This window comes from Abramis brama, assembly GCF_963993115.1.
Source record: "Abramis brama genome assembly, chromosome: 1".
In the NCBI taxonomy this organism is placed as follows: domain Eukaryota; kingdom Metazoa; phylum Chordata; class Actinopteri; order Cypriniformes; family Leuciscidae; genus Abramis; species Abramis brama.
In genome coordinates, this window is record NC_139963.1 from 3,208,318 (window position 1) to 3,234,238 (window position 25,921).

A 25,921-nucleotide genomic window follows, 5' to 3' on the forward strand; every position below is an offset into this window, starting at 1 on the left:
ACTTCACTTCACCGTCACTCGCGTTTATTAAGGTACAAATGCACACCTTACAAGATATCACAGCTGGATTCCATTAAATCTGCAAGGTTTGTGATATTAAATGTTTATTAGATATTCAGAGATTTGTTTAAATGAGAAAGATGCGCATTTGCTGAATGTTGACGAGTAAATGAGAAAGTATTTTAGCCTGATTGTTTGCCTTTTCTGTTACAAATAATATAAAAGCAACACTTTACTTTTTCGCATACCATTTACATTCTTTGTTTACCAGTTCTGTCTAACAAAGTATTAGATATGACTGACAGAGATTGTAAACTAATGAAGACGGAAAATGTGAGTGAGTGCTGTGTGATCAGGCGCTGGTGTTCTCAGCACCGCCCGTCAAAATAAAAGTCTGGAGCACCGTCAAAATAAAAGTCCTGCTTCCAACACATCGCCAATCAGAAAAACGTATCGGCCGATGCCGATATTTTAAAAGTGCCAAATATCGGCCGATATATCGGCCTTGGCGATATATCGGTCGACCACTAATGACGATGATGACTAAACAGGTGACACAACTGAACTGATAATGACGGTAACCATAGAAAGGCAAATAGGAACCAAGCAAAACTCGAACTGAAAGTCCAAACAAACGCTGACACGTGACAGGGACAACTAATATATGATGTGGTAATATATATGTACTTTATTTAAGCCTGTTTTATAAAATTCTCAATGTTTTATATTATAACCTTTCAGAATTTCATCTTACTTGTTGGCAATATTAATAACATCTGTACCAAATTACATTATTTCCCCCACATTATTTCCCCAATTATTTTTCCACAAGTATGAGTATGAGCTAATATATAATTCTATACAAGTCATTAAAGTCTGGTGTATCATATGATACAAGACAAACATGCAAAAATGTTTACATGGTCTTTTATATTTTTTCTAAAGGTTTGATAAACTTAAAAAAATAAAATAAAATAAAATCAGACTATTATTTCATATGTCAGGCTTTACAGGGATAAGTTCATGTTCATGATGAGGAATCACTATAGAGTAATGCAGATAAGACATTTTTCAGATGAGAGCAAAACATGACAAAATATATTAAAATACTTACAGAGCTCTTCTGGAGGTTTTGATGACTGCCGATAATCTAATGAGACACTCGTCTGATTTCTTGAATTTCTGAAGCTCAAACTCCTCCAGCTCCTCCTCTGATGTCAACAACACAAAGGCTACAGCAGACCACTGGGCAGGTGAAAGGTCACCAGATGAGAGACTTCCTTTGCTAAGGTGGGTCTGAATCTCTTTCACCAGAGTTTGGTCGTTCAGTTCATTCAGACAGTAGAACAGATTGATGGATCTCTCTGCTGGAAGATCTTCTTCTAATTTCTGCTTGATGTACTGAACTATTTCCTTGTTGATCTGGTCACTGCCGTCTTGCTGTGTCAACAGACCTCGTAAGAGTCCTTGATTGGACTGGAGTGACAGACCGAGGAGGAAGCGAAGGAAAAGGTCCAGGTGTCCATTGTCACTCTCGAGCGCCTTGTCCACTGCAGTCTTGAGAAAATCAATCATGGTTTCATTTCTGTTTTCCTGTTCTGTAGACTCATGATCAAACACACTTTTCTTGTTGATGTCTAGAAACAGATGTGCATAAAGGGCTGCAATAAACTCTTGAATGCTCAAGTGAACAAAGCAGTACATGGTACCAAGACCGATCCCCGTTTCCTCCTTAAAGATCTGGGTGCACATGCCTGAGTACACTGATGCCTTATAGACGTCAATACCACAGGCTTCCAGGTCTGTGTCATAGAAGATCAGGTTGTTTCTTTCCAGCTGATGAAATGCCAGTTTCCCCAGGGAAAGGATGGCGTCTTTATCCCAGGAAACATCTGGTGCGTATTCTCCATCATACTTTCGGCGGCTCTGCTGGATCTGAAAGCGGAGAAAGTGCGTGTACATTTGTGTCAGAGTCTTGGGAGTGTCTTCAGTGTTTGATTCCTGCAGTGTTTTAGAGATCGCATCAGCCTGAGTGTTTTTCACATCATTATTTCTTTTCTCCTCCAGAATGTTCTGGAGAACTGTGGCTGAAATCCAGCAGAAGACTGGGATGTGGCACATGATAAAGAGACTCTTTGATTGTTTAATGTGATCCATGATTGTGTTGGCCTGATTCTCATCCGTGAATCTTTTTTTTAAGTACTTTTGCTTCTGTGTGTCACTGAATCCTCGTATCTCTGTCAGCCGGTCGATGCAGTCAGGAGGAATCTTACTGGCAGCTGCTGGTCTGGTGGTGATCCAGATGAGAGCAGAAGGAAGCAGATTTCCCTTCATGAGGTTCGTTAGGAGAATATCCAGAGAGGCTGGTGACGATACATCACTCCACGTCTCATTACAGTCAAACTTCAGAGGAAGGCGACATTCGTCCAGTCCATCAAGGATGAACAGCACTTTGAATTGATTCCTTCTTGTAAGGTTCAGTCCTTTTGTCTCTGGGAAAAATTTAGTTATAAGGTCCATCAAACTTAGTTTTTCTTTCTCCATTAAGTTCATCTCTCTAAATGGAAAAGGAAATATGAAGCGGATATCTTGATTTTCTTTTCCTTCAGCCCAGTCCAGAACAAACTTTTGCACAGAGACTGATTTCCCGATGCCAGCGACTCCTTTTGTCAGTACAGTTCGGATCTCCTCGTCTTGTTCAGGAGCTTCAAACAAATTTGTGCATTTAACCTGTTTCTCTTCTGCTTCATGATGCCTGGAAGCAACTTCAATCTGTCTCACCTCATGTTCAGTATTGACCTGTTCACTGCCGCCCTGAGTGATATAGAGATCTGTGTAGATGTTATTCAGAAGTGTGGAGTCACCTGGCTTCGCAATTCCTTCAAACACACATTGATACTTCTTCTTTAGGCCACATTTCAGCTGAGGAATGAAGAACAGCTCACCTAAACACAGGAACAGAAAATAGACAGTTTTAGTCTTCATTTTCTCTCCTACATTTATAAGAGACAATCAGACAGATGATCATGAGTCTCTAACCTTCTAGAGCATGAGCAGCTTCATCTTGCTTCATCTCTCTCAGGTAATGTAGTGTGAGATCAAGAGCTGATTCTTTGATACTGGATCTGTTCTCATTAAAGTCCTTCACAAAGTGTTGTGTGTTCTCCTTTTGTAATATTTTCTTAAACTTCTCCAGCTCATTCTTCAGAAACGTGATTATTTTGATCTCAAGATCCTACAAACAAAAGTAAGAGAAAAGACACAATTTAAACCAAATTGTACATCTACATTTTGTCAACACAATTTATTCTATAACTACAATATCTATAAAAAAAATCCAGTTAAAAGACTAACATGTTAACCAGCTGATATTTTTAACAAATAGAAAAATAAAAAATATATAAGTGCTTCAAAGGAAAAAATGGATCTGGAGGAATTAAATAAAATGTCTTTGTTCAATAACATATTTGTTTGTTAGAATATTAAACATTTATAAAAATGTGTTTTCCTACTTGGAAGATTCCTAGAAGATTGTCTTTGAAATTCTCGTGGTTCCTGTGAGTCTGAACGTCTGAGTCTAATGTCTCATATTGAAGCCTGTAATCAAATAAATAAAATAAATACTGATTTTCCGGGCAAAATTTCACAGAAAGAGGAAAAGCATTAGCTGTGAATACTCTGATAAATATTTATCAGATCAAATATTTATCAGAGTATTCAATGATAAATATCATGATAAATGATTCAATGATAAATAATGATAAATATTGGATCTAGAAATGTTTCATGATTGGTATTCGCTGATACAACTTTTAAACACAGACAACGTGTGACAAAAAATTAGAAACTTATGAAATACCTTTTATTAGATGATGGTGTTTTCTCACTGAAGTTTGGTGGAAAATCTTTAGACCGATCACTCTTCAGAGACACAGAGCTGGACACATGTGAGCCTGATCTTACACTGATGACACAAAGAACAGAGAGAAAACACTTTAGTAAAGGAGGATCAACTGTGTGTGAAACACATCTGTGTCTTAATCTAATCCTCCACAGAAATACACACACTCACACAATTTACTGTTTTATAGTTAACTACTATTTTATTTTACTGGCTCACGTTAGTTTAACGATTTCTTTAATATATATGAGAGAGATTTAATATGTTAAAAAATACTTCACTCTAATTTATGAGAACATTTCAAGTTTTTGTTTATTGACAGAACTTGAATTAAATTAAGTGTATAGCTGTTTCCTAATGTCTGTCAATAATTGTATGATCTAAAACCTGAAGTCATTTATTTGGATTAATTCAGCGTCTAGAAGGTTATCAACAAATTATTAACTGTGATATTTTCTATAGAGCAAACAGGGCTTTATAGACAATGTCAGAGTTAATTTAAGAAGTTAAAAATAGAAATTGTGCAAAGCATGTGCAAATATGCTTAAAGTTGTGTTATTGACAGGGAAACACAAAGTCCAGTGGAGTTTAAACTGATGAAAACAGACGCAGTCTTACCTGTGTTTCTCTGAGAGACTCATCTGAGAGAGAGAGTCCTTTCCTCTTTCCTCTGACATACTGCAGCTAAACTGACACTGACAACTGATCAGCACTGGTTTCTGGAAACACTCAATCCTTCAGCATCACCTGGAGATGACACCATTTTACACAGATGAAGAACATCTTATTTAAGACAATAATGAAGAATGCGGAGTTATCATCAACAACAGCAACAGCAAAAACTATCTTTAAAATAAAGTGAGTTACAGACAAATATATTGCCATGTAAAATAACCGAATGGTCTTAATCATTTCTGATTGTTTAATGAGTTTAACTGACTCTAAATATTAATTCATTAGGGAACAGAAATTGTGTTTAAAACTGAGTGGGAAAATTGAAGCTGATTTGTTATATTCTCTATTACAGTTTAATATCATTTTACAATCATATTTATCCAATCTGTATTAATTGTTGAATCGTTTGTCATTTAATAATTACTTCAAGTTCACAATGATGATTGATTTCATTACTTTCAAATGATCCTAAAATAACTGATTGAGTAAAAGTAAGCAGAATTATAATAGACATACTGTATAACTACTAACCATAATTGCTATATTTGAACTGAGATATTCAGTTTAATAACAGCAGATCAGTAAACCTTTCTCAATAAAACTTCATGTTTTAACTTCAAAAGATTGTAATTTCTGGCAGATTCTTCGTCTGTTCGGTGTAGCAGAAGAACAGCCTTCTGTAACTTCACATTTCAATCACGCTTCAATATAAAGTTCCTAATAATTACAAATGACTTTAATGGATAATGTATTGATAATAATAATAATAATAATAATAATAATATGAATTTATAAGTATTTTAAACTCAGTAACGCTTGTTGTCAGTCCGCGCGCGTCGTTCTCAGAATCTCTTGCTGGTCTCGATGGATTGTGGATTAAACACATTAATGGCCGCGAGTGTTATTAGATTTGGAGGCATTGTGCTAAATCTGGAGAAATGTTTTCTGGATCATAGATCAGATCAAATCCAGTGAGTAACAGGTTTGGGTATCAGGGCTCTCATTTATAAAACTGTGCGTAGGATCCTTACTAAAAGTGTACGTGCGCCCGAAAGCCAAAAATGGCGTAGGCCTACGCCCAAAAAATATTCAGACTTATAAAACCGTTCGTCCGTTATCGATTATATTTAATCTAAATGTTTATATCAGAAGTAAAACATTTTAAATCATTCTTTTATTTATTTAAACTGTTATTGTGAACATGCACTGTATTTATGATTATGACTCATAATGAAGATGAACGGTTTTTCTTCATCTGCCTTTAGATAAAGGCTAATGCGTCAGTTTCACTAAACGGCCCAGCGCGCTCGCTGGCGAGGACATGTAGGAACGGATGGATGTTTGCTTCATGTGACAGGCTTGGTGAGTGAAATTATAGCTGTATTATCTTTCTGTATATGTATAATTTTCTTAAAATGCTCTGTCTAAAAGCGACCAAAACGACATTTAACTCCAGCTCACCATTGGTTCGCCAAACTGCTCCTTCTCCAAAACGTTCGTACACATAGGTCACAGTTTGCGTGCAGATGCGCACATTTTCCGTCAAGTTTGTTTTTATAAATCACAATTTATGCGTCGTAAGTGTCGTCCGCCTCTCTCAGAGCCTGTTCTGTGCGACGCAGCGGTGATAAACGACGCCCAGATGCTGTTCCTTTCGTTTTCCTCTTCTCCGTGTGTTTCACAGGAGGGTTTGGAACAGCTGAACAGTTGCACACCGACACCTACTGCACTAGAGCGGGATATTATACCACATATATCTCTAAATCCTGTTTAAAACCTCTTAAATAGACATTTCAACAGTGCATCTGTTATATTCCCTGTTTCTGGACTATTATCTAAGATGCTGGATATTGTAAATCGAAATGTTCATGAACAGTATGGAAAGTCTATTTACTAAGAATGATCAAAAAGCGGTGTTCATTTGTGGGGATTTTAATATAGATCTCTTAAATCCCAATAAACTGACAGATGAATTTATCGATTTAATGTTTAGCATGCGTCTTTTCCCACTTATAACTAAACCAAGCAGAATATCATCACACTGTGCAACTCTAATAGACAACATATTCACAAACCGAATGGACAATAGTCTAAAGAGTGGGTTGTTACTAAATTACATAAGTGACCATTTGCCAGTTTTTGTGATGTGTGTTTGTGATCATGTGAAGTATAAGGAAGTTAATGAGATTAGTTACAGGAGAATCAGAACTGTTGAATCAATAAATACACTCAGAAGTGAATTACTTGCATATAATTGGAAAAAATTGTATGATGAGACTGATACCAATAATGCATACGCAACATTTCTGTCCACTTTTAAATCATTATATGATGAACACTGTCCTTTAAAACAATTTACCATAAAGCACAAATTTAAAGAGAGACCATGGATGACAAAAGGATTAAAAAATGCTTGCAAAAAAAAAAAGAACACCTTGTATAAAGAATTTATAAAACACAGAACTAAAGAAGCTGATAATAAATACAAAAGATATACAAATAAATTGACCAGTATCATGAGGATAAGTAAGAAAGATTATTATAATAAAATATTAAATGATAATAAAAATGATATCAAGGGTATATGGAAAGTGCTAAATAATATTATAAGGAATGGACCAATGAATAAAAAATACCCTCAGTGTTTTATAGATAAAGAGAGGACTTTAAGCAACATAAAAGATGTGGTCAATGGGTTTAATAATTTCTTTGTAAGTGTGGGAGCAAAGCTGGCCGATGTAATTCAAAATCCACAGACTGAAGGTGATGTGAAGGCAGTGGATTATTTAGACAGTAACCCTAACTCTATGTTTTTGAAACCAGCTGAGGAAAATGAGATTATTGAAATTGTTAACAATTGTAAGAATAAAAAGTCAACAGACGTGAATGATATTGATATGGTTTTAATTAAGGATGTCATTGGTGCAATTGTTAAACCGTTAACTCATATTTATAATTTGTCTTTCAAAACAGGTGTATTCCCAAGCAAAATGAAAATTGCTAAAATCATTCCACTATATAAATCTGGAGAGAGAAATCAATTCACGAATTATAGGCCATTGTCTTTACTCTCTCAGTTCTCTAAAATATTAGAAAAATTGTATGTAATTAGATTGGATAATTTTATTGAGAAGCATGAATTATTGGTGGATAGTCAGTATATGGATTTAGGTCAAACAGATCTACATCAATGGCATTAATGGAGTTAATTGAACAACAATGGAGTTAATTGATAACAAACAATATGCAGTGGGAGTATTTATTGATTTAAAAAAAAGCTTCCGATACAATCGATCATCGTTTGTTAATCAATAAACTGGAAAAGTATGGTATCAGAGGAGTTGCATTAGATTGGATGAAAAGTTACATAAGTAACAGACTACAATTCAAATGGGGGAGTACAGATTGGAGTGCTTGGGTATCACCTGTGGAGTACCACAGGGGTCAATATTGGGTCCAAAATTATTTATTATGTACATAAATGACATATGTAGGGTAACTAACCTCTTAAAATTTGTGATTTTTGCTGATGATACTAATATATTCTGTTCAGGGGAAAATCTGAACCAGCTTTTAGAGGTGGTCACGTCAGAAATTAATAAGTTAAAAATATGGTTTGACTTAAATAAATTATCGTTAAATCTAGATAAAACCAAATTTTATGATTAAAAAGTTATGATTAATAATGTTAAAATAGAAAGAGTGTATGAAAATAAATTTTTGGGTGTGATTCTTGATCATAAAATTTGTTGGAAACCCCATATCAAATATGTTAGAACAAAAGTAGCGCAGAGTATTGGAGTAATGGGGAAAGCAAGGCATGTATTGAGTAAAAAAGCACTTTTTATTTTGTATTGTTCACTTGTGTTGCCTTATTTAAATTATTGTGTTGAAGTATGGGGCAACACCTACAAAACCACCTTACAAACATTAAGCACAATACAAAAAAGAGCAATTAGGATAGTAAATAAGGTAGGATATCATGAGCATACTAATTTACTATATTTAAAATTGCACACTCTAAAGTATTATTATTTGTATTTCGATTTGTGGGGTGATTTTGTGGAATGGTCTGAGCAGTTCGATCAAACAAAGTGTTAATATGTTGCAATTTAAAAAAAGGTACAAAAGTTTTATTTTTGATAAGTACAGAAGTGGAGAGGGTGAATGATAATTCATTATGGTTGTAAATGCTGCTTGATAATGGTTTTTGTTTATGCTTTTTTTTCCTTATCTTAATATCAAGATAAAGCATTATTTTAATTTAGTATTTAAAACGTTATGTTTGATTTATCTTGTTCGATTGTGAATTGGTTTGGGTAGTTACTGGGGGTAGGTCTTGATAAGCCTAGGGCTTCTACCTATCCCTTTTCGAACAGGTTGATTATTATGCAAAAAAAAAAAAAAAAATTTTATTTTTCTTTTGTGTTTATTTATTTGTATGGATACATACGCATTGCTGTCTTTTTTATTTTATTATTATTTTATTAATTGTTCGAAATAAAGATTTCATTCATTCATTCATTTAATTGACTGACATCCTGAGGTTTGTATTTATTATACATTCAATCATTTTGTTTTGTATTAGGACACAAATGATTCATAATTCAAAAACAGAGCTGGATATGGCCAAAAATATCATCATAATTTGTTTGTTCACAATTAAACTCCACAGAGTAAGCTACCTTTTAATTTAGGGCCCACATTTATTTTTTATTTTTCTTCCTAAAGTGTGTTTTATTATATTTTTCTGGATTCTATGTTTTATGATTGAATACAAATGTAGCATCAAATATGATGTGTTTTGAAATGAATAAAAACTTTCATTTTAAATGTAATCAGACAGTTTCAGTGTGTGTTTAACAGTAGTTTTTCTCAGATGAAACGGGGGAAAGCTTGTGAAGTGACTCTGAAGAGCAGCTCTGGAGATGAAGATCATGTGGAGTGTCCTCATACAGTGAGACTGTGTGTGTGTGTGTGTGTGTGTGTGTGTGTGTGTGTGTGTGTGTGTGTGTGTGTGTGTGTGCAGTTGCTGAAAACACAGAGAGCCTCATACCTGTTTGAGTTTGTGTAGGAGACTGTTGTCATGTTGATTTATACTGTGTGATAGGCTGTTAGATTAATCCATTTAGACAATCAGCCATAGTTTCATTAAAACATATATAATTTCTCTTTAAATTATGTAGATCCCCTTTGTGCAGTTGCAGCGGAGAGCCCAGAGAGCCCAGCCAAGGAGTGGACGAGGCTGGCGATAGTGACGACTGCTCAGCTGGAGACGGCTCATCCGGACAATCCCACAGGCAAAAAGCTCAAGAAGAGAGCACAGCTATCTGCCGGATCAGGTGCTGGGAGGATGGCGAGAAGAGGCGTGCAAACGAGCATTGGAGTGCAGCCGACAGCAGTGGCTCATGGGAAAACACCACTGGGAGACAGGCGTTCCCTCATTACTGGGTGGCCAACACAAAGCTCAAGAAGAGAGCACAGCTATGGAAGGGCAAGGGGAAATTCACTTCCCAAAAGGCAGGCACCTCATAGTCTATCCCAGTGTGTCACTGACTGTGTTGCACTTGACAAAAAACACAGTAAATAGATGTAGAAAGGTTCAATATATATTTGCACGGAAGGAAGAAGACAGGGGTCGGCTTGACTGAAACACTCTATTTTATTACTCAAAATAAATAAACAAAACAAAAGGTGCGCACGTAGCGCGTTCACCGTGCTCGGCACAGCACTCAGTAAACATATAACAAACAGACAATCACTCTCTCAGGACAGCAGCAAACGTGTGAGTGTTCCAGTCCAACTCTCTCCCTCATCTCCTCCCGAATGCTGGCTTATATCCAGTCTCTCCACGCCAATCACTGCAATCAGACACAGGTGTTCATCATTTTGCACTTGACCTACTTACTCACCGATCGGCCCCCTCCTTTCTCTCCTGCTACAGACTTCGCAAAACCACGCCCCCCTCGCCACATACCCCCACCGCCCGACTCAGGCCGGGGAGCCATCCGGCCTGCAGCCTCCCCCCCCCTCCTCCTGGAGAGGAAGTCAGCCACAACCATCTGTACACCCGGCCTGTGGATCACCTTGAACTTAAAAGGCTGTAAAGCGAGATACCAACGAGTGATCCGCGCGTTGGTATCCTTCATGCGGTGGAGCCACTGCAGGGGAGCGTGGTCCGAACAGAGGGTGAACTCCCGTCCCAAGAGGTAGTAGCGGAGGGTGAGAACGGCCCATCTGATGGCCAAACACTCCTTCTCTATGGTGCTGTACACCGTCTCCCTCTTAGAGAGCTTCCGACTGATGTACAGCACCGGCCGCTCCTCACCCTCCACCTCCTGGGACAGGACCGCGCCCATCCCCCTGTCCGACGCGTCGGTCTGTAGGATGAAAGGGAGAGAAAAGTCAGGGGCATGTAAGAGCGGTCCGCCACACAAAGCCGCCTTTATCTGGGTAAAAGCCCGCTGACACTGCTCCGTCCATTGGACCGTATCTGGTACCTCCTTTTTAGTTAGATCAGTCAGCGGGCTGGCGAGGTCCGAATAATTAGGCACAAACCTTCTGTAATAACCCGCCAGCCCCAGGAACTGTCTAACCTCCTTTTTGGTCTTGGGTCTCGGACAAGTCGCAACTGCTGCTGTCTTGTCAATTTGGGGACGCACTTGTCCATGACCCAAGTGGAAGCCCAGATATCTTACTTCCACCCGCCCAATTGCACACTTCTTCGGGTTGGCCGTGAGCCCAGCTCGTCTCAGCGTCTTCAGGACAGCCCGCACCTGCTGCATATGACGCTGCCAGTCACCACTATAGATGATGATATCATCCAAGTAGGCAGCGGCATATGCAGCGTGCGGTCGGAGAATCCTGTCCATCAGACGCTGAAACGTTGCCGGAGCCCCGAACAACCCGAAAGGAAGAGTGACAAATTGGTGTAACCCAAACGGCGTGGTGAAAGCTGTTTTTTCTTTGGATAATGGAGATAAGGGGATCTGCCAATATCCCTTGGTTAAGTCCAATGTCGAATAAAATCGAGCAGTACCCAGCCGATCAAGCAATTCGTCAACCCTTGGCATTGGATAAGCATCGAACTTCGACACAGCATTCACCCTCCTGTAATCTACACAGAACCGGATCGAGCCGTCCGTTTTAGGAACCAAAACTATCGGGCTCGCCCAGTCACTGTTAGATTCTTCTATTACTCCCAACTCTAGCATCGACTCTAATTCGCTTTGCACAACTTTCTTTTTGTGCTCTGGCAGTCGATACGGCCGGCTGCGAACCACCACGCCCGGCTCTGTCTCAACGTGGTGCTGAATGAGGTCCGTCCGACCAGGCAGGGGCGAGAACACATCAGCAAAATCTGCTTGTAAATTATGCACATCAGTGAGCTGGGATGGTGAGAGGTGGTCTCCCCCAGCGGCCAGGGCGAGAGATTTCGTTTTTACATTCGCCTCTGGACCGAGATCCTCCTCTCCGCTCACCACCATCGCCAGCATCACTGATTCCACCTCAGACCATTTTTTAAGCAGGTTGAGGTGGTAAATTTGATGTGCCCCGCCCCTATCTGTTCGTATTACCTCATAGTTGAGATCTCCAATTCGCCGTGTAACCTCAAAAGGTCCTTGCCACTTTGCGAGTAATTTTGAGCTAGAGGTAGGAAGCAATACAAGCACTTTTTCTCCCGGTGTGAATTGATGCAGTCTAGCCCCCCTGTTGTACAGCCGACTTTGCCTGTCCTGAGCCTGTAACAAATTCTCCCGTGACAGCCGCCCCAAAGTGTGGAGTTTTGTTCTCAGGTCCAGGACATACTGAATTTCATTTTTACTAGCTGAAGGTCCGTCCTCCCAAGTTTCCCTAAGGACATCTAACACCCCGCGGGGCTGACGCCCATAGAGAAGCTCGAAGGGGGAAAACCCCGTGGAGGCTTGCGGGACCTCCCGTACAGCGAACAAGAGGGGTTCTAACCACCGATCCCAATTTTTGGCGTCTTCCTGTACGAACTTTCGGATCATGGATTTCAAAGTGCGGTTAAATCGTTCGACCAGCCCGTCTGTTTGTGGGTGATAGACACTGGTCCGGATCGATTTAATGCCCAATAATCCGTAAAGTTCGCGTATCGTTCGTGACATAAACGCCGTGCCTTGATCGGTGAGAATCTCTTTCGGGATTCCCACCCGGGAGATTAGTTGAAACAGAGCGCTCGCCACACTATTTGCGGAAATATTGCGAAGCGGAACTGCTTCAGGATATCGCGTTGCGTAGTCCACTAGGACTAAAGCAAAGCGATGTCCCCGTGCTGACCGTTCTAATGGCCCGATGAGGTCCATACCAATTCGTTCGAAGGGGACCTGCATCAACGGAATAGGGCACAATGGTGCTTTTGGGTTGGCCGGTGGATTCACCAACTGACATTCACGACAAGACGCACACCACTTGCGTACATTCTCGTGAATGCCCGGCCAAAAGAATCGGGCCATGAGACGGTTAAGTGTCGCTGTTTGTCCTAAATGCCCTGCCATTGGATTAGAATGAGCCGTCTGGAAAAGCATTTCCCGACGGCTTTTAGGTACCAACAACTGAGTTGTATCCTGCTTTGACTGGGCATCTTGGGTTACCCGATACAACTTATCTCTTATGATTGTAAAATACGGATAGGTGAGCGGTTGGTCTGTGTGGAGAAGCTGGCCGTCGATTGAGCGAACCTGATCAAAGGCATGTTTCAGCGTGTCATCCTGGGACTGTTCCAGGGGAAAATCATCGCGCTCTGTGAGGATGGTTCTCTCCAGTGCGCTCTGTTCCTCTGAACCAGTACCCAGAGGTTCCGGATCAGCTTCTCCTAACTGAGCAATCGCCACCTTCCTCTTATCTTTTTCTACCCAAGAAGCATCCGCACATAAATGACCCAATAATTCATTAAACGCTGGCCAATCTGTCCCCAAAATCAGCGGATGCCGGAGGTGCGGGTTAATCGCCACCTCCACACTATGCCTTTGTCCCCTAAATTGAATATCCACAGGCATTAACGGATAATTCACCACTTCCCCGTGCACACACCGTACCTTAACCATGCGGCCATTATCCAATGCTTTAGGTTGAATCAGGCTTTGGTGGACAGAGGTTTGGTTACAGCCTGAATCCACCAGAGCCTGAAAAGTACCCCCCTTTATACTCACAGGTATTTGGTACAGGCCAGCTTGATCAGGGGCAGCTTGCGGCGCGTCGGGGACCCGGATCAGTGTCCCCACCTCCATCACCGGACACCGATCGATAAAATGACTCGGGTCCCCGCAGCGCCAACAAGCCGGCCCGGGCCTCCCCGCCGCTCCAGTGGCAGGAAGCGGGTCAAGGGATTGGCGTGGAGAGAGAGGAGAAGCAGCTTGGGGAGAGAATCCCCCCCTTGATGGGCCCCCTCCCCGGGGAAGAGGCCTGGGGGCAGATACTGGCTCCGCAGCACCCCCCGTCCTCCACCTTGGAGCCGGCCTCGGCGGCAGATTCCCCCGGTACCTGGGAAGGGGAGAGGGCTTAGGGGGGGGGGAAGAGAGAGAGAGAGAGAGAGAAGCAGATGGTAGGGGTTCGCCGACCCCCGGGCACGCCACCATTTGATCCTCCGCCAGCTGGATGGCCTGGTTCAGCGACGTCGGGCGGTGGCACTGGACCCACTGCGCGGTCCTCGTTGGCAACCGCGCCACGAATTGCTCCAGCACCACACGATCGATGATTTCCTCGACGTCGCTTCCGTCGGCCATCAGCCACTTGCGGCACGAGTCCCGGAGCTGTTGGGCCATGATGAAGGGTCGGCCAGACTCCTCGAGGTCCAACGTCCTGAACCTCTGGCGATGTTGTTCCGGAGTCCGGCCAACCCGCTGGAGAATGGCCCGCTTTAAATCCTGATAGACCAGGAGATTCTGGACTGGCAGTTGGTGTGCGGCTACCTGCGCCTCTCCGGACAGCAGGGGTATCAGCCGCATTGGCCAGTCCGTAGAGGGCCATCCCCGGTCCTCAGCCGACCTCTCAAACAGCTCCAGAAAAGCCTCCGGATCATCCTCCGGGCCCATTTTGTTGAGAGGTATCGGCGAGGACGAGTCTTTGTATGATGGGGGGACGGCCCTAACCTCCCGGTCTATCCAGCTCCGGAACAGCTCGCGGTCTTCATGCTGGCCTCGGAGGAGCGCCTCGAACCTTTTGTCCTGCTCCTCCTTTATGGCCAGCAGATGTTGGTGTTGCTCCTGGTGAAGACCCGCGAGCGATTGAATAATGTCCGCAAATGGCGTACCTGGCGGGGTCTGCATGGCGGCGGCGATCTTCTTCCTTCCCGGGATTCGGCACCAGTGTAGAAAGGTTCAATATATATTTGCACGGAAGGAAGAAGACAGGGGTCGGCTTGACTGAAACACTCTATTTTATTACTCAAAATAAATAAACAAAACAAAAGGTGCGCACGTAGCGCGTTCACCGTGCTCGGCACAGCACTCAGTAAACATATAACAAACAGACAATCACTCTCTCAGGACAGCAGCAAACGTGTGAGTGTTCCAGTCCAACTCTCTCCCTCATCTCCTCCCGAATGCTGGCTTATATCCAGTCTCTCCACGCCAATCACTGCAATCAGACACAGGTGTTCATCATTTTGCACTTGACCTACTTACTCACCGATCGGCCCCCTCCTTTCTCTCCTGCTACAGACTTCGCAAAACCACGCCCCCCTCGCCACAATAGACAATGTCGGAAGTTCAGTTTTTTCCTTTTTTTTTATAAGCCTGAGGTAGTCGTGCTTCTACGGCTGCTGTCTCCTCTGTTACGGCCTCTACTGCGTCCTCATCTGGCTCCAGTGTCCAAAGGACCAGACAGAGTTAGATGACCAGCTTTGTGAGAACACCAATTGGCCCTGTCAAACAAAGCAAAGTGGATGAGGAGTTATCTAAAATGATTGCACTGGATTTTTAACCTTTTTCAACCTTCAGTGACACTGGATTTAGAAGATTCTAGAAGGCAATTGATCCATCATACATTTTACCGAACCGAAAGACTATATCAAACACTCTGATGCCACAGCTCTACAGCAGAATTAAAGAAGAGGTGAAGGTGAAAGTCAGCAATGCCTCTGCTGTGTGTCTGACGACTGATGCCTGGACGTCTCGGACAACTACAAGTTTTATGGCAGTCACTTGTCATTTTATCGATGAACATTTTACTCTTTCATCACCTCTTCTTCACTGCTGTTCATTCACTGACCCACATACTGCTGACAACCTGGCAGCCGAACTTACAAAGACATGTGAAGAGTGAGAATCTCAAACAAAGTGGTTGCTTGTGTTACTGACAATGCCAGCAACATGAAAGCAGCTTTCCGGAAGGCTGAATGGAAGCACTTGCCATGCTTTGCCCACACATTAAATCTGATTGTGAGGGAAAGCTTAAACCACATTCAAGGGACAGTGACACAAGTCAAGAGTGTTGATGAGTTTGTCTATCTATGTTTGTTCATGTTTATGCATGTTCATGGTATGAAGCAGAGGTGCTATCATATATATATATATATATAAATGTTTCTTGAGCATCAAATCATCATATTAGAGTGATTTCTGAAGTATCATGTGACACAGAAGACTGGAGTAATGATGCTGAAAATGCAGCTTTGATCACAGAAATGAATTACGTTTAAAAATATAATCAAATAGAAAACACAATATTACTGTTTTTTGCTGTATTTTGGATCAAATAAATCCTTGGAGCCTTGGAGACCGGAAGTCTTCTTTTAAAACATTAAAAAATCTAACCGTTCTACTGATTTTGGCCACCACTGTATATACATTTTAAAACGATTATATGATTAGAACCTCTCATCAAATTCCATGAACTGCTGCTGTTTCATTACTTCAATAATGCCTGTGTTTGCCCATATTTTAGGACATTGTTTGGGTGTTTCGGTGTCTTCCTATTCGTGGTGCACAATATATTGACTCACTATCATTATTGCAATATCACGTTGTGCAATATCATATGAAAATGTGCAGAAAGTATGCAATATTTCGTTTATTTTGTGGAGAGATGCGTCCGTTGACTGTGTGGCTTAGTTGTATTCGATTTAGAGTAATTGTTTCATTGGCCAGTTGCCCTGTCACATGCACGTGACAGGGCAACATACCCTATAGAACACCACATGATGAGCGTGGCTCTGGGAGACAACGAAAAAATGGAGATCGGAGGCGAAAAATATCAGAAATGGGGCCAATCAACTTTTGTGTTTTTACATATGTTTAAGAATATCTAAATTAATATCGTTATCACAATATTCATGATCAATATTCCAATATCACATTTTGTCAATTTCGTGCAACCCTAATTCCCATAGACACTTTGATGGAAATTGATTTGCAAGATCAACTGTCTATTCAAGGTTATAAAGTTGTGGAATGATAGGCTATTTTCAGCTGTGATTTCTTCACTGTGATGACATTATTCCAAACTGATTGTACAAGTCCTTCAGCGGCTTTAGCCTGCTAATGGCAGAACCTGGTTATCCTTAAAGGAATAATTCACCTATAATGCATCATTTATGTATCAAGTGCTCACCGTGTGCTGCCTTCAATTCCTGAAACAAAGTTTTAGTTGTTCATGGAAAGACATTTTGACAAATAAAGCCCAGTCTTCATTATAAACTGTGCTTAAATATTTTTTACATATTTTAAATGTTTCTCTGTATTTAACAGATGAAGGTGTGGAAGGAGGCTGCCCTGCTCCCACTACTGTGTGGCCAAATAAAAGGAAAGGTGTGTTGATGTACTGCTTGTCCAGCTTTCTGAATAGGAGTGTGGTCTGAATGCCACAAAATTGATTAGTATAAGCTGCATAACCTAGCTACAGTCTTATGGCAATTATCTGGCAACATAATAGCATACATAGTCAGAAAGTAACATACATTTTTTTTGGTTTTGGTTTTCACAGTCAAAAACATGTTAGTCTGCTATGAGAAAGCGATTAACAACTCCCAGGCAGCACAATAGAGATTCATTTGAATTCATGGATTTAACTTGTCTTTGTTTGCCAATATATTTATCACAACTGCCCAACCCTAAACTTTGTGTTGATTACAGTAAATTACCAGTGTTCAATACAACTTATGTTCCATAATAACTACAATATGAAAACTGTAACTAAGTACAACCCATGCTAGCTTAATAACCACGTATCATTATAATAATTGTATAATGGCTTGTTTATTGTAGTGTTAAGCTTTGTGAATGTACATTTTTTTCCTTTCAGAATGCCGACATACAGTGACAGGGAGCCAGGATTATTACCCTGTGAAGAGGGTTGCCAAATACAGGTTACATAATGTTCTTTTATTGGTGTAATGGTCTTGGAAAAGTATTGGTGATTGGTATAACTGCTAAACATAGAAAATATTTGAAACTGAAAAAGTCTCACTATTTTTAGGGCCAAAAATGGAAGCAAGTGGAGTGGGAGCCATGCAAACTCTGGTATGTACGACCTCTCATGGGTAACACATAGCCAATTAATTTTAACATGTACAGACTATTGACATATGTTAGGTAAGATTAAGGTAAGATTTGTCTATATAGTTCATAAATATATTATTATAACCAACACAAAGTGTCTTAATAAGGTGTTGGGCTACTACGTGCCACCAGAAGAGTTTCATGTTCTTTGGCATAGATTCTCTAAGTCTCTGAAATCTGGGGAGCTCCAATTATCCAAAATATATGCTTTCATTTGGTGTTTTGATGACGGCGGTGTCCAAAACCATAACAGCTTCAGTCCAAAAAGTTGTTATGGTGGCTCTTGGTGGCCCAACTAAGACACTTTTTTTTTCTTGATTAAGATGTTATGCCCAAACTACACGGCCTGCATTATGTGAAGTCTATATATATATATATATATATATATATATATATATATATATATATATATATATATATATATATATATATATTTGGAGCTTCAAGAGAGAAGCAAAGGAGACATGACCTGTTGCCTTAAGGCTAACGCAATTTAAGACTCAAATCTTTGAATTCCACTGTTACCTTGCGGATGGCTTATCTGTAGTTACATTGGAGTTCATTTTTAATGAAGTTTCTCAAAAGTAATGTAATCGTGACATTTTTCATTTTAGGACCTCATTCTCATAAATCTACAATACAGAGATACAGAAATTGTATGTTACAACATTACTGCCTTGCTTAATAACTGGATCAATATATTTAGTGTCAGCTTGTGATCTTCATTTGTCACATATGTTGTCTCACAGTAAAATGTGGACTTCACATTCCTCATTTTTGAGTTACTAAGAAAAAAACAAGTGAAGATAAACCTACCAAAAATGTAAAACACTTTGGAGTATTGTGCACACCAAACAGTGATTCATGTCAGAAACATAACAGATTATAGGATTTTCTTGTCTTAAAATAATAATTAAGGCTTTCCTTGCATTGTAGTTGACTAACATTAGCCTACTGTGATGTAATGAAACCCCACTAAAACACAGCTATTGGAAAACAGCTACAGGAGCTTTAATGTGTGTCTTTGTGTCTACAGTTCATGTGCAGAACCAAAACATCTAATTGCATATTTCCTTATTGTGTTACAGTGGAAAGAAGTGTCCATTGGAGTGGGTGGCGGATATGGACACTTGTTAGTGCTCCCATCAGGTGCCCAAGAAGGTGCTGGAGCACTGTTATGTTTTTTTTTTTTTTTTTTTTTTAAATAGTTTTTGATAGTTTGCCTTTCTTTCTTTCTTTCTTTCTTTCTTTCTTTCTTTCTTTCTTTCTTTCTTTCTTTCTTTCTTTCTTTCTTTCTTTTTTTCTTTCTTTCTTTCTTTCTTTCTTTCTTTCTTTCTTTCTTCTTACTGTTGTGAACATAAACGCTTCTTGCGACTGGACCCTTTCATTGCCTCTTTCAGGTATATTTCATTTTGCACTTTATATTGGGTATTAATACTTTCATGTTTTACACTCCAATTATTGTCAGTTTTGTGCGAGTTTAGTTATGATTTGTCATTGTTTACTGTGCTTTCATTAATAAAACATTGAGGAATGAATTTATTCTTTATTTTCAGACACACTATTTATTGAATTGTACACTTCATTATATGAGCATCCAAGACAACATAAAATATAAATGGGAATTTATTCAGAGAATAGTTTTATAAAAAAAATAAAAAATAAAAAAAAACATTCGTAGCTTTTGATCCTTAACTTTTCTCTATATACTGTAGAAACCATACTGTCTCTCCTATGAATAACACATGATGTCCTGTCAGTGTTGGGCTATTGAAACATCAATCATACACACTAATTAATTGATCACATATTTTGCCTACACATTTCATCTGTCAAACAATGGAAATGCCTTTGCATACCATGATTCTAAATGGCAACCTGTTATACAACTATACAAAGCTTTTTTACATAAAGATTGACAAATTTGGGAAATAACAAATAAAAGTTTTAAATATATGTAAAACTACATTACATAATGTGTTGAGTAATCGTACCATAATTAAAAATAATGTGAACTGTTGCAAGTCCTACCAATCACATTGTGAAGTTTTGTTCAATCAAAATGGTTTTAAAAGTGTGTCAATGACCTCATAAAGCATTGTATGTGTCGTGTCATTATGACATACAGTTTGTGACTTGACTTTGTCCTGGATGGAGCTGTCCCTGGATTCCCCTTCCTCTTCAGATGGCACTGTTATTACCAACAGTGTATAGATTACTTTTACTAAGATGCAAACAGATGTCTTTCTTTAACAAGGTAATGTACAGGATTACATTTATAATCTTAGAAATCACATTACAGTTACTATTGTAATCAAATTATCTTTACTTCAGTTACATGAGCACTGGACTTTTGAAAGATATCATGAGAGCTGAGGTGTCTTTTGATCAAGGACCATGTTTTAATATGTTTTTTTGTGAAACACCTTGAATCAGACCTCATGATTTGGTATCTTGCTCTGCTTGTGGTATAGGCTGGTGTGAGATTTCAAAGTAACACAAAAGTAATTAGTAAATCTAATTACTGTATTGCTCTTGCAATGGGAAGTGTAATAAAATTACATATGTAAGGTAAATTAGATGACAAATGTCTATGTAGCCACTTAGCCATATGACCACAGAATAAAAACACTTAATTATGAACTATAAAAGTATGGGATGGGAGGATGGACACTGGATATCTATAATCATTTTTAATGTAACTCACCTCTGTATTTTAATTCATATTAAATCAGGTCACTCTGAAACACTTTTTTATTAGGTTAGGGTTTGTGAAAAAGAAACGTTCCAAGAGGCCCACAGTGACATCTGTGATTCAAATAAGTCAAAATAAACATTTCATTAATGAATTTGGCTACTGTGTCCAACATATAAATTTTAATTAACATTTATACATTAGACCACTTCATGTGTCTTTGAAATGCATGCATGACACAAGGGCTGAGTGGGCAGAGTGAATTTTTTTATTTTGTCGTATTTCATTATTATGATTAAACCAAACACATCACTGGAAAGGTGTTGATCAGCCGAGTAACAGCATTGCAATCTGAAGGCTGTACCTGGCTCCTGCTTTGAAATATTGACCTCTGAACTTTGACATTGATGCATGTTGTGAGTCTTATAATTCAGCAACTGAATGGGCTACAATGATGAAACCAACTGTTATATAAAGCTCTTGAACTCTTCCATCATGAGGGCTACCGTTTGGTGCGATCACCAATAGGGGACATCACCAAAAATTGTAAAAACTGAATCTCACCTAGTTATTATTTATAATTTAAAATTTTGACCAAACTACTGTGTTTCACATCCACCCATACCCATGAGTGCACTCTCAGTTTTATAGTCCAGACATCCATTTACATGTTTTAGTAATTTACAAAAACAAAACTACAATTCCCTGCTGCAGCAGATTACAACGTGATAGACAGCCCGTTAAATATGTAGTTCTTCTGGTTGGCAAACTAGGGTTGTGAGTAAGTAGGGTTTCAAAAAGAACTATAGTATAAAGTAACTTCCTAACAGACATGCTACTGCAAAAGCACAAAACGTGTTGTATTAATTCAGCCCAAAAACATCGTCTTATGGTTGTTATTATTATCCAAAATTGCTTGTTTGGGAGATTCATACTAGTTGCTAAGGTAACCGTAATGGCGCAGGTGCGTAGCCTGACCACAGAAACGGAAGTAAAAAAAAAAAAAAAATGTGTTAGGCAAAGAAATATGAATTACTGATATTGCCAACAAATAATTAAAAAATATGTCATCCTTTATTAAAATTTGTGTTTTCATGTTAAAATCCAGGCACTAGATGCTAGGGGCGTTTTCGCTGACATTTTGGAGAGGCAGGGTACACTCTGGACTGGTCGCCAGTCCATCACACAACCACTCACACTCCCATTCACACCTAGGGCAATTTTAGAGTCTCCAATGAACCTATTCTATTCGGTTTCTTTATGCTAAATATTTTCAACTTATGTTTTTATACAGAAAATAATGATAAAAATAACATTATTTACATTAGCACTTTTTTTATTTTTTATGTAGGCCTAAAGAACAAAGTGATATGTGATACAAAGACCACAAGGACATTCATACATAAATATATGTATGTATAAAATGGTAGACATGAATTAAAGAAAATAGCCTATAATTGTAAGCTGATATTTACAACACCAGTTGTCTAGTGTTAATTCTTGTATCCAGAGCAAAGTTATTCAGCAGGATAATGAAAAACTTATCTTATTTATGGCTATAATTTAGTATTTACTAATTAATACAACACATAACTATATACCTACTTGACAATTAGCATGTGAAAATTTTATTTTGTGCGATATTACACACCCTGTGTAATATACCCTGTGAACAACTGGCATACGTTAAGATGAAAATGAAAAATCAGTAATTTAACATCATATTTTCAAGAAGACAAATCAAAACAACAGCTCAGCATGAACTAGTTTGCATGCATGTACAACATATGTTTATAGTTACCTCAAGTAATGCCATGGTAAATTAGTTCCTTTTCTTGGCAAGATAACAGCAGCAATAACAACAGGAAATACTACACTTAAGACTCAACAATGGGTATTGATCAGTCATTTCTGTAAAGTATTTAATGTAGTGACATGTACAGTAAATGGTTCATTCCAAAAGTACCCACAATCACTGTGAATAAAACAATCAAACTATTACATTAATGTAAGTGTAACATTTTTGTACAGTAAAGGTCATTATGTTGACAAGATGAGATGGGCAAAGCTTGGGAAAGTCACCACTGCAAGAGGCTGTTGTCATTCGCAAACTCTAGCACCACAGTTGACTGTAGAAATAGTCCATGAAACATCAGAGGTGAAACTTAAAAACCGACCTGCTGTTTGTGAACTGAGGTAACAATAGTCCAAAATAAAAGCACTGTATAAGACATCCATTACACTTCAAAAAGTTTTTTTGTTTTCCTTGAAACACACCTGCAGTCCAGTCATAATTGACACGCACGCAGTCTAAATGCATCCGACCAGTTAAGAAGCACTCATTTACACTGCCTCAAAATCACTGTCATCTGAACTCTCAAAATCAACTTCTTCATGGTCCTCTGGTATCTCCTCGGGCCCATCCTCCAGCAGAGAAGCAGCATTTGGTCCTAAAGCCAGGCTGTAACTTGAGCAAACGACTTGGAACTTCTCTACATCTGCAAGCCTTTTCTGAAGAAGACACAGGAGCCCGTGATGACCCTCTTCACTTAAACTGCCTAGAAGGAAAAATTAAAAGCGAGGCATGACAATACTTCCATTGTTGTTGAGCTATTCATTAACTGACTTTACTAAAGAACTACAGACCATTTAGATCCAGCCACAAGGAATCCATAATGTAACACTTGAGGATCTCAAAATGAGTGGGGTTTTATAGGATGCACAAAAGCATTACAGCAAGAATGTAATAAAAGTTAGCATCTTACCACTGTTTCTGCCAGAAGACATTTCTGATATCATTGTCCTAATGTTTCCAGACAGCTCTCTGAGATAGGTGCAGTGCTGTCTCATCTCCCTCATCACAATGATCTTTTCCTCTTGAAGCCGCACTTTTGACATGTACACATCAAAAATCTTCTTCTTGGTGAGGATGTTGCTGGATTCTGAAGTCACACAAATAACATCCCTTCGATTAAAATTTGACCTGTACAGTCTAAACAGCAGGCAAAACCCAAGTAGTGTATGAACATCCCATATACTGGTGCAGAGTGCAAAAATGTAATAGAAATTTAATCAGATAAAATGTGGCATATGTTTACAGTAGCATATACAACATATCATTAGTTTACACACACACACCTTAGAGAGAAATTGCTACTTACCACTGCTGTGCACTTCCCACGGCCATATTAGACTGTCTTCCCCCACGGAGAAACCGCTCTCCACCTTCTCCTCAACGATGCGCTCCTCATCTGGCACCTGCTCATTGTAGAGCTTGATTGTTTGCAGGAGTTTTCTCTTCTCTTCCCACAATTTTCTTCGACGCAAGTGTCGAATTTTGTTGCTGTCTATAAAATTTTAAAAACACAGAAAACATGATGCACAAGCATGTGTATACAGATATCAGAAAGTTATTAAAAGGCATAATAGGCCTAATATCTGTAAAATTAAAAGGAAGACATTTTAAAATTAAGGACCTAAAAACACTATAATACCAAAACAATCCACTGCAATTAGACATCTGCAAGTAATAAAAAAGACACAAATATTAGATGAGTTTTCAACATACCAGTGTGATTATAAAGGCTGGCTTTTTTTTGATGAACACCAAGAAACATTTGTTCAATTGATTTCTGAAGGTTATGTTGGTCATCACATCTGGTACCTACAGAATCTTAAAGCAACAACAATAATACAAGAAAATTATTATGATGTCTTGGAAGTTCAAGTTTATTTAGAGCCCCAAATCACTGTTAACAGTGTCAAAAGAGTTTTACAAGCCCACAAGTTTATATCAAACAAAAACAGGACAACGCCCCCTTACTTAATCCTTATGCATGGCAAAGATTCTCACTTATACAACTGCAGTATTAGTAAACTACATGTTGTTGAAGAATGTCCATAAAATACTGTACCGTCAGTAGCCCATTGTCTGACATCATGTACCCACTGATGCACGATGTTCTCAGGACACCCCAGTTCACTGCTCAAATCCTCCAGTTTCTGAGACTCAGCCTCAGCCTTTTTCAAAGTCTGGTGTAAAAAAAAGAAAGATTTTTGACTTTGCAATCTTAAAAAGTGAGGAAAATTGAGAAAAGCTTTGTATACATAACTCTGACATAACATAATACCTTGATGTATCTGCTGGATAGTGCAAGATGAAGGCCTTCCCACTTCCGTCGGTTCCACCCAATAGCAGCATATCATTCCTGGCTTTAAACAACAAAATGATGTGATGGAGGAAAGTCCCATTAATGCTCATGGTATTGCAGTTCATTCACGCATTGACAATTGATTTTTAATTTAAGAGAGATGTAATGCAGTTTTATTAATGTAGCCTACTGTATATTAGAATATTTACAGCTGTATATTTGCTATATTATACAATATTTGTAATCTCAGTACAAAGTATTAGACAATTAGAATAAAAATACATAAAAGACAGGTTTCCTAAAATAATATAAATGAGCAATAATTACCAGATGTTGTCATGTACTTAGTTGTGAGGGCACAACGAGACAAGTAGCTGTTGACCATTTCGACCTCCTCCCCTGCAGTTGTGCCAGCACCTTCCTGATTTTTGCCACTGCAGATTATCTTACAAATCAGCATGGCACTTAAATTATAGTCATATACAGTGTATTATACAAGTAATACAAAAAAAAAATATTTTAAAATGGTATGATAAAGAATATGCAGTACCTCACACTTGGTTGAATGAGCCTTGGCATGCATGACAGAAAGGAATGGTCTCATCTGCAGTAAAGGTCTGAGTTCCAACATGGAGACTGCCAACTTCTCGAGGTAAGGCCAATACTTGCAAGCAATATCTGTGCAATAGAACTGTCCGTTTGTGGCTGCTTGGAGCTCCTTCTGCAGGTACAGCGGATAAGCAAATATTTCCCCCCTGTACATGTTAAGAGCCTTGAGTAGCACTCCATGTCTGCAAACAACCACCTCAAGGCCCTCTTCATCCAGTTTGCTTGCCCTTCTGGCCGTTTCGCGTGCAGCAGACCACTGACTGGCTCCACAGATCCCTTTGCCGGCAGTCTGCATGACGAAATAATTCTGGTTTAAACTGAAAGTTGCTATTTTTTCTAACTAGTTACTTCATCCATCAGGATGAGTCAG

General features: G+C 39.2%; 4 protein-coding genes and 1 long non-coding RNA gene across 6 annotated transcripts in view; 1 reads left to right on the top strand and 4 right to left on the bottom strand.

Moving 5' to 3' along the window:
- Window positions 1–25,921, bottom strand: part of LOC311090940 (uncharacterized protein) — an 846,260-nt gene that overhangs the window by 556,979 nt on the left and 263,360 nt on the right. The window lies entirely within an intron of this gene.
- LOC311091344 (uncharacterized protein) lies at window positions 5,420–10,149 on the top strand. Of its 2 annotated transcripts, XR_014608055.1 has the most exons (3): window positions 5,420–5,547; window positions 5,842–5,938; window positions 9,763–10,149. XR_014608055.1 is itself a non-coding variant. In XM_084127244.1 (2 exons), the coding sequence occupies exons 1-2, from the start codon at window positions 9,505–9,507 to the stop codon at window positions 10,109–10,111; spliced, it is 378 nt and encodes a 125-aa protein (XP_083983370.1). In that variant the 5' UTR covers window positions 9,179–9,504; the 3' UTR covers window positions 10,112–10,149. The 2 variants fall into 2 exon arrangements, 1 of the variants encoding a protein (XP_083983370.1); XM_084127244.1 differs by lacking the exons at window positions 5,420–5,547; window positions 5,842–5,938 and adding an exon at window positions 9,179–9,533.
- LOC311091136 (uncharacterized protein) lies at window positions 10,178–15,270 on the bottom strand. Its single transcript, XM_084126913.1, has 2 exons — window positions 13,750–15,270; window positions 10,178–10,437 (listed from the first exon to the last, which is right to left on the bottom strand). The coding sequence occupies exons 1-2, from the start codon at window positions 14,863–14,865 to the stop codon at window positions 10,435–10,437; spliced, it is 1,119 nt and encodes a 372-aa protein (XP_083983039.1). The 5' UTR covers window positions 14,866–15,270; the 3' UTR covers window positions 10,178–10,434.
- Window positions 18,516–20,076, bottom strand: LOC311091466. Its single transcript, XR_014608100.1, has 3 exons — window positions 19,444–20,076; window positions 18,622–19,375; window positions 18,516–18,572 (listed from the first exon to the last, which is right to left on the bottom strand). It is a non-coding gene; the product is annotated as an uncharacterized lncRNA (long non-coding RNA).
- LOC311097213 (uncharacterized protein) lies at window positions 22,549–25,846 on the bottom strand (the record flags this gene model as incomplete). Its single annotated transcript, XM_084136749.1, has 6 exons — window positions 22,549–23,349; window positions 23,557–23,733; window positions 23,953–24,138; window positions 24,706–24,823; window positions 24,922–24,963; window positions 25,493–25,846. The coding sequence occupies 6 exons, from the start codon at window positions 25,844–25,846 to the stop codon at window positions 23,135–23,137; spliced, it is 1,092 nt and encodes a 363-aa protein (XP_083992875.1). The 3' UTR covers window positions 22,549–23,134.